Source organism: Triticum dicoccoides, chromosome 4B (genome assembly GCF_002162155.2).
Source record: "Triticum dicoccoides isolate Atlit2015 ecotype Zavitan chromosome 4B, WEW_v2.0, whole genome shotgun sequence".
NCBI lineage: Eukaryota > Viridiplantae > Streptophyta > Magnoliopsida > Poales > Poaceae > Triticum > Triticum dicoccoides.
Window position 1 is genome coordinate 541,350,127 of NC_041387.1, and position 16,871 is coordinate 541,366,997.

At 42.0% G+C, this 16,871-nt stretch overlaps 1 protein-coding gene, 1 long non-coding RNA gene, 21 other non-coding genes and 6 pseudogenes across 23 annotated transcripts in view; 27 read left to right on the forward strand and 2 right to left on the reverse strand.

The window, feature by feature from the left end:
- The window catches only part of LOC119291357 (J domain-containing protein required for chloroplast accumulation response 1-like), a 6,228-nt gene extending 3,424 nt beyond the window's left edge, over nt 1-2,804 (reverse strand). Inside the window, exons 1-4 of the mRNA XM_037570103.1 lie at nt 2,338-2,804; nt 910-1,544; nt 425-735; nt 146-260 (exon numbers count right to left, since the gene is read on the reverse strand). Of these exons, the coding sequence (XP_037426000.1) occupies nt 146-260; nt 425-735; nt 910-1,544; nt 2,338-2,753 (1,477 nt within the window). The 5' untranslated portion in view covers nt 2,754-2,804. The remainder of the gene's footprint in view (nt 1-145; nt 261-424; nt 736-909; nt 1,545-2,337) is intronic.
- An 897-nt stretch (nt 2,805-3,701) lies between these two features.
- On the forward strand, nt 3,702-3,789 carry LOC119296510. The gene has a single exon (XR_005145267.1). It is a non-coding gene; the product is annotated as a small nucleolar RNA R16 (small nucleolar RNA).
- Nucleotides 3,790-3,964: 175 nt separating this feature from the next.
- On the forward strand, nt 3,965-4,049 carry LOC119296595. Its single transcript, XR_005145320.1, has one exon. It is a non-coding gene; the product is annotated as a small nucleolar RNA U36a (small nucleolar RNA).
- Nucleotides 4,050-4,096: 47 nt separating this feature from the next.
- LOC119296469 lies at nt 4,097-4,193 on the forward strand. The gene has a single exon (XR_005145235.1). It is a non-coding gene; the product is annotated as a small nucleolar RNA Z223 (small nucleolar RNA).
- A 120-nt stretch (nt 4,194-4,313) lies between these two features.
- LOC119296496 lies at nt 4,314-4,428 on the forward strand. The gene has a single exon (XR_005145256.1). It is a non-coding gene; the product is annotated as a small nucleolar RNA Z278 (small nucleolar RNA).
- A 664-nt stretch (nt 4,429-5,092) lies between these two features.
- LOC119296439 lies at nt 5,093-5,188 on the forward strand (annotated as a pseudogene).
- Nucleotides 5,189-5,710: 522 nt separating this feature from the next.
- On the forward strand, nt 5,711-5,794 carry LOC119296508. Its single transcript, XR_005145264.1, has one exon. It is a non-coding gene; the product is annotated as a small nucleolar RNA R16 (small nucleolar RNA).
- Nucleotides 5,795-5,861: 67 nt separating this feature from the next.
- LOC119296598 lies at nt 5,862-5,949 on the forward strand. Its single transcript, XR_005145323.1, has one exon. It is a non-coding gene; the product is annotated as a small nucleolar RNA U36a (small nucleolar RNA).
- Nucleotides 5,950-6,221: 272 nt separating this feature from the next.
- On the forward strand, nt 6,222-6,336 carry LOC119296497. The gene has a single exon (XR_005145257.1). It is a non-coding gene; the product is annotated as a small nucleolar RNA Z278 (small nucleolar RNA).
- Nucleotides 6,337-6,385: 49 nt separating this feature from the next.
- LOC119296489 lies at nt 6,386-6,459 on the forward strand (annotated as a pseudogene).
- Nucleotides 6,460-6,678: 219 nt separating this feature from the next.
- Nucleotides 6,679-6,771, forward strand: LOC119296506. The gene has a single exon (XR_005145262.1). It is a non-coding gene; the product is annotated as a small nucleolar RNA R64/Z200 family (small nucleolar RNA).
- Nucleotides 6,772-6,931: 160 nt separating this feature from the next.
- LOC119296490 lies at nt 6,932-7,005 on the forward strand (annotated as a pseudogene).
- Nucleotides 7,006-8,029: 1,024 nt separating this feature from the next.
- On the forward strand, nt 8,030-8,126 carry LOC119296486. Its single transcript, XR_005145250.1, has one exon. It is a non-coding gene; the product is annotated as a small nucleolar RNA Z103 (small nucleolar RNA).
- A 444-nt stretch (nt 8,127-8,570) lies between these two features.
- On the forward strand, nt 8,571-8,666 carry LOC119296440 (annotated as a pseudogene).
- Nucleotides 8,667-11,049: 2,383 nt separating this feature from the next.
- On the forward strand, nt 11,050-11,144 carry LOC119296470. Its single transcript, XR_005145236.1, has one exon. It is a non-coding gene; the product is annotated as a small nucleolar RNA Z223 (small nucleolar RNA).
- A 137-nt stretch (nt 11,145-11,281) lies between these two features.
- LOC119296493 lies at nt 11,282-11,396 on the forward strand. The gene has a single exon (XR_005145254.1). It is a non-coding gene; the product is annotated as a small nucleolar RNA Z278 (small nucleolar RNA).
- Nucleotides 11,397-11,633: 237 nt separating this feature from the next.
- On the forward strand, nt 11,634-11,722 carry LOC119296567. Its single transcript, XR_005145298.1, has one exon. It is a non-coding gene; the product is annotated as a small nucleolar RNA Z102/R77 (small nucleolar RNA).
- A 177-nt stretch (nt 11,723-11,899) lies between these two features.
- Nucleotides 11,900-11,996, forward strand: LOC119296562. Its single transcript, XR_005145293.1, has one exon. It is a non-coding gene; the product is annotated as a small nucleolar RNA Z101 (small nucleolar RNA).
- Nucleotides 11,997-12,040: 44 nt separating this feature from the next.
- On the forward strand, nt 12,041-12,121 carry LOC119296566 (annotated as a pseudogene).
- Nucleotides 12,122-12,183: 62 nt separating this feature from the next.
- LOC119296559 lies at nt 12,184-12,277 on the forward strand. Its single transcript, XR_005145291.1, has one exon. It is a non-coding gene; the product is annotated as a small nucleolar RNA Z101 (small nucleolar RNA).
- A 66-nt stretch (nt 12,278-12,343) lies between these two features.
- Nucleotides 12,344-12,430, forward strand: LOC119296564. Its single transcript, XR_005145295.1, has one exon. It is a non-coding gene; the product is annotated as a small nucleolar RNA Z102/R77 (small nucleolar RNA).
- Nucleotides 12,431-12,534: 104 nt separating this feature from the next.
- Nucleotides 12,535-12,618, forward strand: LOC119296565. The gene has a single exon (XR_005145297.1). It is a non-coding gene; the product is annotated as a small nucleolar RNA Z102/R77 (small nucleolar RNA).
- Nucleotides 12,619-12,792: 174 nt separating this feature from the next.
- On the forward strand, nt 12,793-12,890 carry LOC119296561. Its single transcript, XR_005145292.1, has one exon. It is a non-coding gene; the product is annotated as a small nucleolar RNA Z101 (small nucleolar RNA).
- A 641-nt stretch (nt 12,891-13,531) lies between these two features.
- LOC119296517 lies at nt 13,532-13,626 on the forward strand. The gene has a single exon (XR_005145273.1). It is a non-coding gene; the product is annotated as a small nucleolar RNA snR60/Z15/Z230/Z193/J17 (small nucleolar RNA).
- Nucleotides 13,627-13,680: 54 nt separating this feature from the next.
- Nucleotides 13,681-15,404, reverse strand: LOC119293848. Its single transcript, XR_005143235.1, has 2 exons — nt 15,189-15,404; nt 13,681-15,153 (listed from the first exon to the last, which is right to left on the reverse strand). It is a non-coding gene; the product is annotated as an uncharacterized LOC119293848 (long non-coding RNA).
- LOC119296547 lies at nt 13,728-13,823 on the forward strand. The gene has a single exon (XR_005145280.1). It is a non-coding gene; the product is annotated as a small nucleolar RNA Z43 (small nucleolar RNA).
- LOC119296591 lies at nt 14,159-14,245 on the forward strand. Its single transcript, XR_005145319.1, has one exon. It is a non-coding gene; the product is annotated as a small nucleolar RNA U31b (small nucleolar RNA).
- Nucleotides 14,452-14,547, forward strand: LOC119296437 (annotated as a pseudogene).
- LOC119296548 lies at nt 14,752-14,848 on the forward strand. The gene has a single exon (XR_005145281.1). It is a non-coding gene; the product is annotated as a small nucleolar RNA Z43 (small nucleolar RNA).
- Nucleotides 15,405-16,871: the final 1,467 nt, after the last annotated feature.

A 16,871-nucleotide genomic window follows, 5' to 3' on the forward strand; every position in this document is an offset into this window, starting at 1 on the left:
CAGAGGACATCCAGAGACTAGAAAGAACTACGTGAGACTGCAGGATTATTGAAAAAACAACCAATGGTTTAGCCAATTAAAGTTATTCCTAGAAAGCAAAAACAATTCACAGGTTTGATTCATTAATTCATTCAGGTATACTTACTATCAGAAGATAGAGGTTTAACATCTTCCTTTCCTGAGAGTTTTCCTGTTCTTGTGAGCATTTCATCATCGACTGTAAGGACGGGTTTCTCCATCCTACCTTGTACGTCTCTCATCTGAATGAAAGTAAAGATTAGTCTAACTGATGTATCTGTGTAATGTGAAACTGCTTATCTTGTTTAAAGATAGTGCAAAGGAAAATATCACACATTTATAATTCAGAGCTTGATCAGCATTCAACGAAGTATCCAGGAAATATGACCACCCAGATTTCACTTACTTGAGCAGCTGCAGGGGAAAATGCATTCTGACTGTTTGTTTTATCCGTCTTAATATCCTCACCAGTCTCCAAATCCGAGATGCTAAATTTATCTTCAACTCCACCTTTGCTTCCATTTTTTCCACTGGACTGATCTTGAGCCTCAACTGCCGCTTTTCGCTTTGGTGAAACCTCAGGGCTGAAGATTTTGATGAAATCTTTTAGCACTCTGCTACCACGACTTTTCTCTCCTGAAGGTGGACGTGAACTTTGAGTTCTGGGGCTCCCTGCTGATACATTGCTCTTTGCATTATTGATACTCTTCTTTGTTCCTGAAGAAAGAGAGAGAGAGCACCAGCTTCAATAAAGTTCCATCAAAACAACATGAAAACAGTTTATATTACTGTCCAAGAAAAGAGGCATGCCGTTTACTGGTACAGAAGTTACATAAGCTGACAGACTACATACTTAATGACATGCGAGCAGCGTTCTAAATAAAAGGATACCTGCTTCTTTGGATTTATCACCCTGCAGGTACTCATCAAACACTGAAGATTCCTCCTTGGTTGTTGAGTTTATACTGTGTTTTCTTTCAAACAAGCCATCCTTCCCAGATTTGTAATCTTCATAGTCAGTCTGACTTTTTGATGCAGGCGTGGCAGTTGACATGCTTTCTTCCTCATCAATTAGGTCGATGCCTTGCACAATTACTTGAGGGAAGCTTCTAACCCCAATAATATTTCCATCTTTTTCTTGCACACTAGCTGGCAACATCAACAAAGCTCCTTTCCCTGCCCACTTATAGAATGAAAAATGGAACTTGTCACTGCTGATGAAGCTTGCTGAGCTAATAGGAGTCCCTTCACATTCACTGTCCATAGAGTTAACATGTTGAGAGGTGTCCTTCTTATCTCCACTTGAACGGAACCGGGATAGGAAGGGATATCGATGCCACGAAAAGGGATTCTTCTTTGAATCTTGCTGGGATACCCCCTGGGCAAGAGAACTGTTTGTAGATGAATTCGGTGAAGCTGGAACACTGTAACCATAAGATGTGTCATCATCATTTCTGTTGGATATATGCCGGGATGGAGAAGTAGGCACTGAACTGTCCACACCTCTGGTGAACTTCATGGAGAAGCTGCAAGAAGCAGAAATAAGTAAAATAAAAATAAAGCATGATGTGTAATTCTGTGCATTCATGTGTGGAGTGAAATTTCACAAGGTGTAAGCAGATAGTGGTTATTTACAAGATAATGCAGGGGAAATGGACATCAACCATTAAACATAGCATTTTCGAACAAATCACTAAAATAGAGAATAACGGCTCTGAGCAAAAAGAAAAGAAAAACTGCACTATGCCATAAACCAAAGCAGATAGCCCAATCCACTCGCCCCGGCCGTGCTCCATAGCATGAAATGATCTTTGATCATTTGGATGACACGGGACAGCAGTGCAGCCACATCGTTGAAGGTCTTATTGTTTCTTTGCTTACGTCATGACGATCAAAATGACGAAACTGTTAATACCATGCCTGCACACCTTATCAAACCACTCTCTGGCTGCATCCACCAATCCTTGAACACTGAGTGAAGGGAGGGCGCCCGATGAGTATAACCCAACCAGTCCATCAGAAACGACCATATAATTCCCTGATCGGCGCAACCAACCAGGAGATGGTCAATATCTTCAGACTTCAGTGCCACTCCAAAACAGTGCAGCCAATTTGGAGCAGCCAGATAATAGGGTCATGCCCAATGCTCTGTCATTTCTTTGTTTAAATTCCACACTAGAAAAATTGATGGTATACACATGTCGCATTTCTTAGCGTGACAGTATCCGTAATCGGCAAGAACAATGGGCACCTATATTGTTCACATCACTTTACTAGTTCAGTATGGAAATCCCGCAGAACACTAACTGAACCAAATACCTGGACCGAGACAACAGGCGGCTGGTGGACCCGCCGGGCGATGTGGGCGCGCCGAACACGTCGCGATCGCCGGAGGCGCCGCCTCGCCTGGGCGACGTCGGCTCGCCCCCCGGGAAGATATCCTTGTAGAACTCCTGGCCGAGCTGCCTCCGCTCGGAGCTGGTGCGGTCCCCGAAGACGGGCCTCTCCCCGGGCCCGCTCTCCCCGCCGCTCCGCCGCTCCCTGGACGCGAAGCCGGAGCTGGTGCGGTCCCCGAAGACGGGCCGCTCCTCGGCCCCGCTGCGCGCCCTGGACGCGGAGCCGGAGGGCGAGTCGAGCGAGGAGCGGCGCCCGCGGTCGCTCCCCGACGAGCGGCGGGGCGGGCCGCCGAAGACGTCGGCGAAGTCGACGTCGGACCTGCGCGGGGCGCCGGCCATGGCGACGGACGCGTGTGGGTGTGGCAGCGGGGAGCGGCCGAGCAGGTGGCGTGGGTTTGTGGCGGGGAGCGTGGCTGGGACTGGGAGTTTCGCATGGCTGCGGTTTTCGCTCGCTCGGACGTCGGACCCTCCACGTCGGCATCGGCGGCCCGGACTGGCTTGTCCGTTGCGACGGCCGCCTGTGATTTCACTCGCGTCGTTTTCGCGGCTGTCGGGCCGCGATCGGGCCAGTTCTAGCGATGGGCTGCCCTTGCTTCTCAGCCCAGTTATCGAAGTTTCGGCCGAAGGCCCATATTAAGGTTTATTTCCGTTGCGACCGACTACCGAAACCTAACCCCCGCTCCTCCTCTATATAGCCGCTTTCCTCCCAAGCGACAGCCAACACGGCCGCCATCGCCTCCGCCTCCGCCTCCGCTCATCGAAGGCCGCAGCCGTTCCTCTCTCCGCTTCCGCCTCCGCTCATCGAAGGCCGCAGCCGCTCCTCTCTCTGCTTACGCCCCGTTTCTCTGTAGATTTTTGTGGTACGTTCGTGTTGCTTCTGAGTTTTTGTTGTGGGACTAGATTAGAATCATCAGATAATCTCTGATTCTCTGGTTCCGAAATCTTTCTCGATGAAGAGAGTACAAGCAGACGGGCGGTCTGAACTGATGCCATGTTGATATGTCTGCATCATCCGTGCCTGCCCCTGTGGTTGGCATCCGAGAGAAAACACAAGGATTCCCATCTGTTAATTTTTTGTTTTGTACATGTTTGCGCTCGGCTCATATTCATCCTCTTAGATGCAGTTCAGTTTTTACTGGGCTCGGATCTAATGGGGGCAGAGCCGGCGCGGATAGTTAGATGGTTTACTTACCAACCCTTAGCAGCGTTTGCCATTGCTTTGGAGTCAAATAGCCTAACCCAGATTTTTAGTTTTCACATAGTTTTTGACTTCTTTTTATTCTTGGTGCTGGCAAGTGATGAACAGATATCCTACACTCTCAATGGTAAATACCACGTGTGGACTCATAATCTCTGCTTATTATCTGATGCCTTGCATTAACATGCTCTATTTGTCACCTTAGTTTTTTTTCGTTGCAAATTTACCAATCTTCGTGTGCAAACCAAGGGTGGCAAGTGTGTCACCTTAGTTTTTCTATTAATCAGTTTGAACCCACTTTACAAAACTGCCGTCTCTTTGTTTAACTCTGTTGTGAATTTTGTTTGAATGATGGCAGTGATTTGAATCTTACCCGCGCTTCTGATTAATTCATGAAGTACAAGGGAAAACATGGTTGAATTTCTTAATATGAGCCATAATAAAAATATAAAGTCCTTTTTTATATTTGTGTTCTCTGGTTTGACCATGGCTGTGATGATAAACACTTTCAGCAAACATGCCAGTTCTGCTTCTGACAATTCATGACTGAAAAACCTGTTAATACAATATCTGAGCCGTTGCACTTCAATTTTTTTTGCCTATTCTTGATAACTGAAAATTAATGATCGATTACCTTAGTCTGTTCCTTGCATTTTGAATCAGGATTAGTGGCATGTGATTTGTTGTGAAACATCTGAATTGCCGATGATGCTGTACCCAACATTTGGAGGTGCAGATGGCTCTAGGATCCTGTTTACAGGATGAACCTACCTCGAGGCGCTGTATCCACATGACATTAATGGGCAAGTCTGAGTTTCAGATGAATCTTTTGTTGCTGTTCTCAATTTGAGTTCTGCTATTTTTGAACTGAAAACAAGTTGAGTTTAACTATCCTCACAAATATCTCTGATTTGCGGAAGAGGCTGAAATCAGCTTTGTCTCTTGATTCTATGAGATGGGAGTTAAATAATGGCACGAGATTCACTCATACATTCCCTGCCTGAATCATCTTTGCAGCAGAACCGGCTGCAAGATATCTGAAGAAACAAACTCGGACGCTCTATGATCATTTGTGGTAAGCAAAGTCGGATCTCAACAATGATAAATGATCCACCTACGGTTAGCATATCTCCTAATGTGCTGATAAATGATCTCAACAATGATAAATGATCCACCTACGGTTAGCATATCTCCTAATGTGCTGAATACAAGAACCTCTATTGGGGTGACTTCAGGCACCGATTTTGTGTGCTTTGTCATCTGGTCTCAACTTGCGATCTGTTTGTGCTTCATCATCTGGTCATTGGGATGATCAGTCTCTTGAGTCTGATCGGTTCCCACTGGACTCGTTCCCTTGAAGCAAAAGCATCCTGTTGTATTCGCCCCTCTTGTGTGCCCTCTGAGTTTTTTTCCCAGGGCAACAGCGGCTCTTACATACATGCACATATGCCTGTTGACACTTTCTTGGTATTTTGATTTTGACAACCGTGATGAGCCAATTTTACAGTTACAGACCTGTAATGACTCCTGTGGAAATGATCGCATGGTCAAAGAACATCTAAGGGACTGAGTTGTCTTTGTATTTTGGATCTTTGCTGTCAGCAGTTTAGATGTCGCTGCCTTATTTTTCATCTGCTTCTCTTCACCGTATTTGTGCATGTAAACTAATCCGAATGGTTCTTGGACAATGAGAAATGTTAAGCAGAAAGCAGAAGTTCCTCTCGCTATCCGGTGTGGAATTTCTTGTGATGTGATTGAACGTTGAGGAGTTTGATTGAACTTTTGTCTTCCAATTTGAACAACCTCAACACATATGAATTGGAACGACAAACAAAGCTTTTGACAAAAGCAGCCTATCCAGAGAATGGACTACGTGGTGGTGGTGGAGGAAGGTCCAGAGGAAAGAGGTATGGTGATAATGGTGGGTGGGGTGGTTTACTTACCAATCCTTTGCTCCATTTGCCGTTGCTCTGGAGTCAAATGGTCTAACCAAAATTTCCTGTTTCAGATGTTTTCTCAAAAAAATTGAGCTGTACTGCTGGCCTCTTCTCTTATTTTTTTCCCTTGTGAATTTTTTTATCTTCCTGTGCAAATCAAGGGTGGCAAATGATGTGAAATATGATATGCTAAACACTGAATCTTTGATATGTTTACAAAACTCCGCTTATTATCTGATGCCACTCATCAGTTTCAACTTTCAACCCAGTTTTTGAAGAGGTTAGCTGTGCAATTTTGGTTGCTGTTAGTATCGGTGTTTTCTTAATGCCATCATACCTGTGTTTCTGATTAATTCATGAAGCAAAGGGGAAAAATGGTTGAATTTCTTAGTATGAGCCATACGAATGTTAATTATTATTTTTGACTGACAAACCTGTTATATTGCACTTGATAAAAGCTGTGTACCAAAATAACTGGAACATTCTAATGGTGCAGTTGTTTTGGAAAGTTACTTTAACCTAATCAGAGAGATGGTTTACAAAAACAATTTTGATGTGTACTATCCCAATGCTGATATCTGGAAATTCATGATTAATATAGCTGTTAAACATTTGTATATTGCATGTCTTCTTTTTGATCTTGAATTAGGAGCTTGTAATTTTTTCTGAAATGCCAGTGATGCTATGCCCAACATCTTGAGGCGCAGATGGCTCCAGGATCCTGTTTACAGGATGAACCTACCTGAAGTCCCTGTATCCACATGACATCCATGCGCAAGTCTGAGGTTGCTGATGATCCCATGATTTATTCTTTTTAAGAGAAAAACTAATCCTCTGTATCAAATGATGAGAGAATACTGCAACAATATGATCCATGATCTGATTCTTAGTATTTAAGTCTCTGATGATCAGTTTGCCAAATTTTCTTGTTTTTTTCTCTCTTGTTTTTTTTCTCCAAAAGTTGATCCTCATGGGGTGTGATGAAGAAAAGTTGGTCCGTGTTTCTGATGTCCTGTGACTGATAACCATCTTTAGTTTCCTTCTGATCCCTCGTGCAAGTGCATCTTTGTTCATCCATTTTTCTTGTAATTGTCTTTTTAGATGTTTTCTCGTATTTGCTAGTTTTGTGGCATTGCATTGATGAATTGTGAATTTTCGCATGTCAGACTTCAGAGATACCTCTGGCATCAATGAGAAGTCATTTCATATTACTGAGCAATGAAATACCATCTGTAATGTTTCAGGACTGCCTCACCCTTGTCTCCGATGATCACTTTGCCAAATTTCTTTTTTTTTTCTCTCGTGCTTTCTTTCCAAAAGTGGATCTTTTGTGGGATGTGCTGAAAAGTTGGTCTGTGTTTCTGATAATACTAAGTCTTTGTGTATCAAATGATGAGAGAATACTGCAACAATATGATCCATGATCTGATTCTTAGTATTTAAGTCTCTGATGATCACTTTGCCAAATTTTCTTATTTTCTCTCTTGTTTTTTGTTATGAAAAGTTGATCTTCATGGGGTGTGATGAAGAGAAGTTGTTCTGTGTTTCTGATGTCCAGTGACTGATAACCATCTTTAATTTCCTTCTGATTCCTCGTGCAAGTGCATCCTTGTTCATCCATTTTTCTTGTAATTGTCTTTAGATGTTTTTTTGTATTTGCCTAGTTGTGGCATTGTGTTGATGAATTATGAATTTTCGCATGTCAGACTTCAGAGATGCCATTTGTAATATTTCGGGGGCTGCCTCACCCTTGCAACCGTGATTCTTAGTTCTCCCTCCGATCCTAAATATAAGTCTTTCAAGGGATTTCAAAATGGACTACATACGGATGTATAGAGACATATTTTAGAGTGTAGATTCAGTCATTTGCTCCGTATGTGGTCATATTGGAATCTCTAGAAAGACTTGTATTTAGGAACGGAGGGAGTATTTAAGTCTCTGATGATCACTTTGCCAAATTTCTTTTTTTCTCTCTCTTGTGTTTTGTTTCCAAAAGTAATCTTTGTGAGATATGATGAAGAAAAGTTGGTCCGTGTTTCTGATGTCCAGTGACTGATAACCATCTTTAATTTCCTTCTGATCCCTCTGCAAGTGCATCTTTGTTCATCCATTTTTCTTGTAATTGTCTTTTTAGATGTTCTCTTGTATTTAGTTTTGTGGCATTGCTGTGATTAATCTGGCTTCAATGAGAAGTCATATCATATGACTCAGCAATGAAATACCATCTGTAATGTTTTGTTACTGCGTCCTTGCTACTGTGGATGCTTTTGCAATTTCTACTGATGGAAGGAAGTTCATATGCCCTGCAATAAAGTAGAGTTAGCATGACTGATGAAAATAACGAAAAATGTGTCTTTTGTCAGACAATAACACAGCCCATATACTTCTTGCATGTTAAACTGCAAAGGAAAGGAAATTGATGTAGATATGATAGTTTCACATATATGAAGCTACATGTAGCACTGCTCCTCAGAAAATTGATGGACGTGAGGTCCCTTTCCCAAATTATTGACTATGATTATACTGTGTGCAACTGTAATCTTTATTAGAGGATTCCAAGCCAGAAGTATGATCCACCTTGCGTTGTTTCATTCTTTTTAATATTCCTTTTTGGATTTTCATTTTTTGCAAGTTGAATAGATATGAGCATCCTTTCCCCAAATTCGACTGCTGGGCGCACATGTAATACATCAGTGGGTTCCAAGCTATCTGTTGTATCTATGCATGTCGTCCATTTGAATTATAGGGTCACATTTACTCTGAATTTTGGTGTTTTGTCATCTGGTCTCAACTTGTGATTTGGTCGTGCTTCGTCATCTGGTCATTGGGATGATCAGTCTCTTGAGTCTGATCGGTTCCCAATGGACTCGTTCCCTTGAAGCAACATAACCCTGTTGTATCCTGAGTTCGCCCCTCTTGTGTGCCCTCCGAGTTCTCTCTCCCGGGGCACTGGCGGCTTTTACATACATGTACATGTCACACACAAAATCCCTGTTGATACTCTCTTGGTGTTTTGATTTTGACAACCGTGATGAGCCCATTTTACAGTTACAGACCTATAATGACTCCTGTGGAAATGATCGCATGGTCAAAGAACATCCAAGGGACTGAGTTGTCTTTGTATTTTGGATCTTTGCTGCCTTGCTTCTCTTAACAGTACTAGCAAAAAGTCCCGTGCGTTGCACCGGGTGTACAAAAAATAGATATATGCTTAGACAGTTGAAAAAAACTACCACTAAAACAACATCGCAATCAGTCAAACAACCATATCATAACAAATTTTTCAAATGATTTTTTGTTAAAAATGATTTTCAAACAATAATTACTTTTTCAATTTGTAAATCCCGCACCATTCTCAGAAAACAAACTAATAAGTAAACATGGATATGCTCTTACTTGATTTTCCACATGGCAAGTTGAAACAAATTTTGTTATCAAAATCGAAGCACAGTATCAAAAGTATTGGGATAAGATTTCCGATCAAGATTGATGAATGATTTTGGTTTAAATAGTTAACAAACAATGCAATTAGATCTCATTGTTGCATGCCTAAGGCTCAAACCCAAGAATAGCCATGCACCCATAGTGAATAATAACCATTCAAACCATCATATGCTTAAGACATCACTAATGTTATGTTTCTTAAGGTAGGCCCAAAAATATAAAATAGCATGCTAACAAAATAGGATCAGGAAAGAACAAAGCAATATTTTTCACTGACAAAGATATAAAAGTAGCTACATTATATATAGAAATTGGCTGATCAGACTTCTCTCACACAGGAGCAATCCGTAGTTCTCAAGCTCTCTACACAGGTACTGGATAGCATCTTGCTCAGCTTGAGATGAATAAGAACAGCATGTCAAAACTTCAAAGGCAAAGGAGTCAAAGAAAAAACATGCTAAGCTGTTCAAACAAGATATTTCTCCATGTAAACTTACTAAGCCAATCGCTTCCATTGATTCTATCATACATATACCACGTACAATCATCTTCTCTCATGTTTCCCGCCACACTGTTTTAACCCCGCTGCACTTATAGCTGTTAATAGGGAACACAAAAAACATGTATAGTGTTCTCCGGCATGAGAGGGGCTCTCACATCCAACAACAGAAGAGCGATCTCCATCGCAGTTCGACAAAAACCTGGATGCTATGCACCAGTTTTAATCTTGGCTCTTTCTTACAACCTATATAATCGCAAGATGAAGCAGATGCTGAAAACAAACATTCTAGAAGAAAATGCCATGGTTATGTGCATTATCAAAAACCCCAAAATTAAATGCATTTAGTAGGAATCCATACTGTCTCTCAAAGACATACCAAACTAACTATTAGATGAACACAAGAGCTATTCAATGGAACCATCCCTTAGCTCTGTGCAAAAATCTGATTATAATAGAGGAAATGGTTTATTTGGGGCTCCCTCTTGGCCCCGGTGATCAGGTGGCAGCTCTATCCATATTTCACGAGTTCGTCAGCGGGCTGACAGGTACTGCAGGAAATATATAGATTATTGCCCTCAATCATGTGTAATAAATTTGTGCATTCTGTCTGTATTTGGTAGTTATTTCTAGCATAAAAATTAGGTAGTAGCAGCACCTCTAAGTGACAGAGTGACATACATAGCAGCATGCCAATCATGGCTCACAAGATTCACAGATATGCATACGAAGAAGAAAAAAGAAAAGCATGTGTATACGAAACCTGCATTAGTGCATCGTTCTGAACACACACAAAGTAGGAGAACGCCCAGGCAGAGTCAGAATTCTGTCAGGAAAGAGGCAGGCACAAAATCAAGAAGGCGTGCGTGCATACCGGCACCTCCAATGAGGAATCCGTGAAGCCGCCACTCCATCCGCTCTCGCAACCAGCTCGGGTCAACGCGGCCGCGCAACTGCCGCTTCATCCCCTCTCGCAACCTCCTTCTCTCGGCTGGACCACCCTCCTTGGCTCCTTGCATTGTTGGACTGCGACCCCGAGCTCGCTGCTACCCGATGGCCTCCTCGGCCTTGAAGCAGCAGTGATCATGGACTTGGGGGAAGGAGGGAAGGCCGCCGGGGAGCTGGAGTCTCGAGGGAGATGGAGGCACACCCGTGGTGGTCGTCGCCGAGAGGGGCTGCCAGGGTGCGGCGGCGGCGCTCGAGGGAGTCGGGGTCGGGGCGGGGGGAAGCCGCCAACGGCCGTGGCGTCATTGGCGGCGTGCGCCGCCGAGGGCGGGGTGGGAGGGGGGGCGGAGGGGAGCGGTCGACAGGAGGTGGCGGCGCTGGAGCTGGTCGAGATGGGATCGGGAGGTGGTTTTTTTTTCTTTTTCTTTTATTATCTTGTCCATACCGATTCGTTTGGCTTATGGCTTATTATATAGACTGCGGGTTTAATACCATAAAGCACGGGGACTATTTTATAAAAACGCCGTGACGGTGAACCCGGAGACCCAATCCGTGCTTTATTATTAGGGAGAGATATGTGCCTGTAAACTAATCTCTGTATTTTCTGGTTTGATACGGCGGTGACGATAAACGCTTTCAGCAAACATGCCAGTTCTGCTTCTGAGAATTCATGACTGAAAAACCTGTTATATTGATCTGAGCCATTGCAATTGACAAAAGCTGTGTCATCCCAGTGGTGATACCTGGAAAATCATGATTAATGTTTCTGTTAAACCTGTGTATCTTCCATGTGTTCTTGATCTAAATCAGGAGCTTGTAATTTGTTTTGAAAATTGTCTGAAATCCCGATGATGCTATGCCCAACATTTAGAGGTGCATATGGCTCCAGGATCCTGTTTACAGGATGAACCTACCTGGAGGCGCTGTATCCACATGACATCCACGGGCAAGTCTGAGGTTCTTGATGATCATCGAACTTTTCTTGCTGTTTTCAAATCACCTCTGTTTTTTTAACTGATAAAACTAACCATTTGCTGAGTTTATATGCCTAGTATCTCTGTTCTTTCTTGTAAATTGTCTTTTTAGATGTTTTCTCGTATTTACTTGTTTTTGTGCCATTGCGGTGATGTAGCTTCTTGTAAAATGTAAATGTAGATGTGATTGAGTTTAACTATATTTAATTTTTGGTTTAATCAGTGAGATAAGATGGTGAATGAGATTAATTTCCCTATTCTTTTGATTGGCCGATATGATGGCCTCAATACTGAACCAAATCTGACCTCTCTTTCTGGCCTTTTGCTTCTTATAACTTTGTTCTTCGTACAGTATTTTCAATAGATTAGTTTCTAATTTAATAGGCATATATCAGATTATGAGATTATTTTCTAAAACCCTGAGCTGTGTTGCAAGAGCTGTCATTCTTTGCTCATCTGTCATTCTTCGGTGAGCATTGTTGATGCAAATGATTGCAAATGATGAGATACAAGTTTTATGGGTAATTTGCGTCTGAGGCATCTCTGTGATGTTACTCTTTTCACCTTGGAGATCTGTTGCATCCTGTATAATATTCTCACCCTTTGTTTTTCCCTATTTTGATTCCTGTGGGTGAAATGAGGATTAAACAATTTTATTGATGGACGGTATGATGTCCATTGAATCATGTATTAGCTCTATCTGATCATTCTCTACTGAATTTTGTTCTTTCATTTTTAAGAATTTCTTTTTTTGTTGTTTGAACGCCTGTTGTTGATGCAAATGTGGAAACATGAGTTATGGGTAATTTGCGTCTGAGGCATTTCTTTGATGTCACTCTTTTCACCTTGGAGATCTGATGCATCCTGCCTCCCTAGTCTTTTGCGTTCTTGGTACTTCTCTTTCAAAATAATATTTGTTTTTTGTTTTAATGAGATGAGATGATGAATGAGATTAATTTCCCTATTGGTTTGATTGGCTGATATGATGGCCTAAAGTACTGAACCGAATCTGATCATCTTCTTGTTTCCTAGAAAAAGTCATCTGATTTTACTTGCCTTGCCTTGTCATATTTTGTTCTATGTAGAGTAATATCATCTATTAATTTTCTAATTCAATCGGTGGAAGTGAGATGATGAATGATTAATTTCCCTATTGGTTTGATTGGCCAGCATGATGGCCTAAATACTGAACCGAGTCTGATCATCATCACTGGTTCGATACGAGAAAGTAATATATTTTGTTTTTGAAATATTGGAAATCTTCTTTGTATATGCTACTAAAACGAGCCTGAATTGTTTCTTGCTGTCTCTCTTTCTTTTCTTGATGTTCTTTTGAAATCTTGTTTTATCAAGTTGTTTTCTGTTTCTGGGAGGAGTATTATTGATGCAAATGATGAGACAAAAGTTTTATGGGTAATTTGCGTCTGAGGCGTTTCTGTTATGTCACACCCTTTTCACCTTGGAGATCTGATGCATCCTTGATAAAGTTCATTTACGTCGTGTTCTTCCGTTGTGTTTCCTTTTTTTCTGATGATGTCTAGGTCGATCTTGGGTTATACTTGCCCCCAAATTCCAGTTTATCCTATGTGCTTCTGTAGTTTGTGATGCCTTTTTATCTAGTTTAATTCAAGTTCTTGTGGTACTGATTTAAGTTGAACCTTTGCTGGTGCAGTGGTTATAAAACATTCCTCGTACTGGTTTCATTAGATTCTTTCTTTTTTGTGCTTATTCACCCTGAGATTGTTTTGTGCTTGGACTCCAAACTAATGTTTATAAGAATTCTGTTATATATCACCACCATACTCCAATTCCTTAGTCTTTTTGTTTGTCTGTATTGAGGATTAAACTAATCTATAGACAAGCATATGTCTGAATTCTTGTCATGTGGAGCAATCTAATCTTCTCTACGAGGCCAACCTTTTTCATTTCTTTATCTGCAGTTTTATTTGATGTGTTCTGATGTTGTGTGATGCCGCAAATGATTAGCGTGAACTTTTCTCAATGAAATCACTTTGATTATATAACCTACTACCTACCTTCTGAGGCATCAAGATTCCTGGAATTCTTCTGTGTTTTTTTCTGTTAATTTGTTTTGTTTGCCTGTTGATTCAGTGGTTTGCCCAGGTCGGATGATGATCACAAGTGCATAGTTCATACGATCAAATTGTGATTACTTGAACAAAAGATAGTCTTTTGCTCCTATTTGATTACCTTTTATCCTCACCCTTTTCAGGAGAATCAAACAATAGTTTTTTTTTTTTGCACTTACATGTAGAACCCTACATTATTATGGTGTAGATGTATAGATTCCTTGGAGGACGGTGAAGATTGATATTTGGTCTCGTTCGTCGTAACTGGCATTTATTTGCCTTGCCGACCATCCTGCTATATCACCACCCATATTCTGAGTCCTCTTCTTATATACTATCTTGGTTTTCCATGTTAATTCTTTTTTTGTATTTGGCTTATGATTAAACTAAACTAAATAGAGAAGGAATTTCTATCTGCTTATTAAATATGTTGATTTTTTGTACAATAAATATGATCTTCCAGGTGTGATTATCAGTTGCCACGTTCTTACCGAGTTCCTTTTTTTTAGTGTTTCTTATCGAGTTCCTATTCGTTTTCTTTTGTGGTATCTTTTGTGGTTGTTGTCAAGAGGGATTAGGTTCTTCAGGTCACTTAAACTTTGATTGCGAATGCACAACAGATACTTCGATGCTTGCAATGATCTTCCAAACCAGTTTGAGGATAATGATTTCATATTTGTCGCCCCAGTCTTAGGGTCTGCATTGGTGGATCTGTGCTGATTGACATACTTCTGAATCTGACTCGGTAGATGGCTGATTGACATACTTCTGAATCTGCATTGGTGGATCTGTGCTCTGTTAGCCATATTTGAGAGTTAATATTTGAGAGTTTTCTGAAAAACATTCTTAGTATTACCAGCTTCTTATTTTTATTGCACCGGTGGCTCTGTACATACATGTTCTTGTCACACACAAAATCCCCTTTGATACGCTCTTTGTGTTCTTATTTGGACAACTGTGATGAGCCAATTTTACAGTTACAGACCTGTAATGACTCCTGCGGAAATGATCGCATGGTCAAAGAACATCTAAGGGACTGAGTTGTCTTTGTATTTTGGATGTTTGTTTTCTTGCTTCTCTTAACGGTATCCAAGCCTGTAAACTAATATGTATGGTTCCTGGGCAACAAGAAGATAGTAAGCAGAAAGTAACCGCAGTCCAGCGCAGAACTTCTTCTGACGTGACTGGATGTAAGGAACTGTATTGCTTTCTCTTTTGATGAATTTGACTGAATCAGAACAACAACCATTATCTTTTGATGAACTTCTTCTGGCCTCGTTTGTCGTAATTGGCATAGTCTTTTCTTGCCAACCATTCTGTTATATATCACAACCATAGTCACTTGATTAAACTGAACGGTGCATTAGACGCTGCAGTGCAGAACAAATCAAAAGTTCAGGTAGCCACAACTCATCGTTCTGCCAACATCACAGGATTGTAAAAATCAATGGACGACGAATGTGACGAGTGATCATCAGAGGTTGCATCCTAATAACACTGGAGATTGTTGTTGGTCGCTGCCGCTTATTGTTGTTTGCTGCGCCGCTCAGTCGCTGCCTAGTGCTTGTACACTGCCTGATTGTTGTTGTTTGCTGCGCCGCTGAGGTTGCATCGTACCTGTACACAGCCACCAAGGCACATCGTACCTGTACCTGTACACAGCCACCAAGGCACATCGTACCTGTACCTGTACACAGCCACCAAGGCCTTCATGACCGGCTGAATAAGACGACTGAGTGCTGCCCAGCCTCTCTGCTCGGCTGAAGAAAATGAGTGATAGGGCCACGAGTGCGACGACAGCACGAGGATGAGGCGGTGGGAGTCATGACAGTGGCGGTGTGCGCAAGATTGGTGAGGGGGTGCAAGTCGATAGTATGTTAAAACTTAAAAGCATGTAAATGTCAAACAGTGGCTAAGCTTCTACTTCCTCCGTTCCTAAATATTTGTCTTTTTAGAGATTTTAACAGTGACTACATATGAAGCAAAATGAGTGAATCTACACTCTAAAATGTGTCTATATACATCCGTATGTGATAGTCCATTTGAAATCCTAAAAAGACAAATATTTAGAAACGGAGGAAGTATTTCTCATTCCATAAGTGACAAACGAACAAGCATTCTAGAAGCGCCCTGGAGAAGTGCAACAGGGATATGGAAGCAACCACGCCTCATGTGCAGTTCAGCTGCGTGCTATTCGAATAGCGGTCGAAACTGATGCTTTGCTCCTGGCCCAGGCTTTGAACCGGAGGGAGCCAGACCAATAAGGTGTGATGTGCAAGCTGAACGCCTACAGATGCTAGCCCGTATGTGGTTTTCTAGTTGCAACATTCATTCTTGTTGCCGTGGTGCTAATGTTGCCGCAATCAATTAACAAAACTAGGTTATGATTGATCGCTGAAGTTGTGGTCCGTGATTCTTGTTGAAAATGTTGAATAAGCGTTCGGACAATGAAAAATGAAGAAAAACGGAGAAGACAAAAAATGAAGAAACAAAAGCAAAGAAATGAAAAAAAATGGAGAAGAAAAAAAGGAAAACAGAAAAGAGAGGAGAAAACCGGCACGTTATGCTTCAAGTGGGTCGTGTCGTAGCAATTATCACGAGCTCAGCGTGGTGGCTAGTGCGTTGCTTTTGTTCGTGCGTGACTAGGGTTCGATCCGCAACCATTCGGCCTCGGCGTCGAATTTCAAGTTGATGGATGACAGTGCTAGTCGGGCACCTTCAAGACGGCAGACATAGATGCGCACGCCTACGACATCGCCATTTGGAGGCGACACGACCTCAACTTCCCGGAGATCGAGTCGCGGGTGGAAGCGAAGATCATCGGGCCGAAGGTGACCATTGGGTCCCGCCGCATCATCCTCGAGCGGGGGATGCCAGAGAGAGCAACAAGGCTATGATGGGGAGGTTCGCGAGGGAGAATATGCACCTCGTGCAGGCGGGGTGGAGTGATTATGGAAGCGTGACTATGAGAAGAAGGCGGACGAGGCAGAGCCTTCATAGGTGGTGAAGGTGGAGTCCAACGACGATGGTTTCGAGATTGACTAGGAACACCTTGCGTGTGAGATTGATGGTAAGGAGAGTGACGAGCCCGGTGAGATTGACTGGGATAACTTGTAGGGTGTCCGCAAGAGTCAATCGTAGTAGTGTTTAGGGTGATCTAGTAGTTTGGATGTTTAATTAAAGTATGCAATGTGAAATTGAAGTAGTTTGCACATTTGTTTTTAAAATAAGGATTTTCAATGTTTTTCTTTCCCTATTTTAGGGAAGATGTTGAATACGCTCATTTTGTCGTGCCCTAAAAAACACTCCCTATATTTTACTTCAAACATGTTTTCTTCCTTAAAATAGGGCAGTTGTTCGCGAGGGAGAA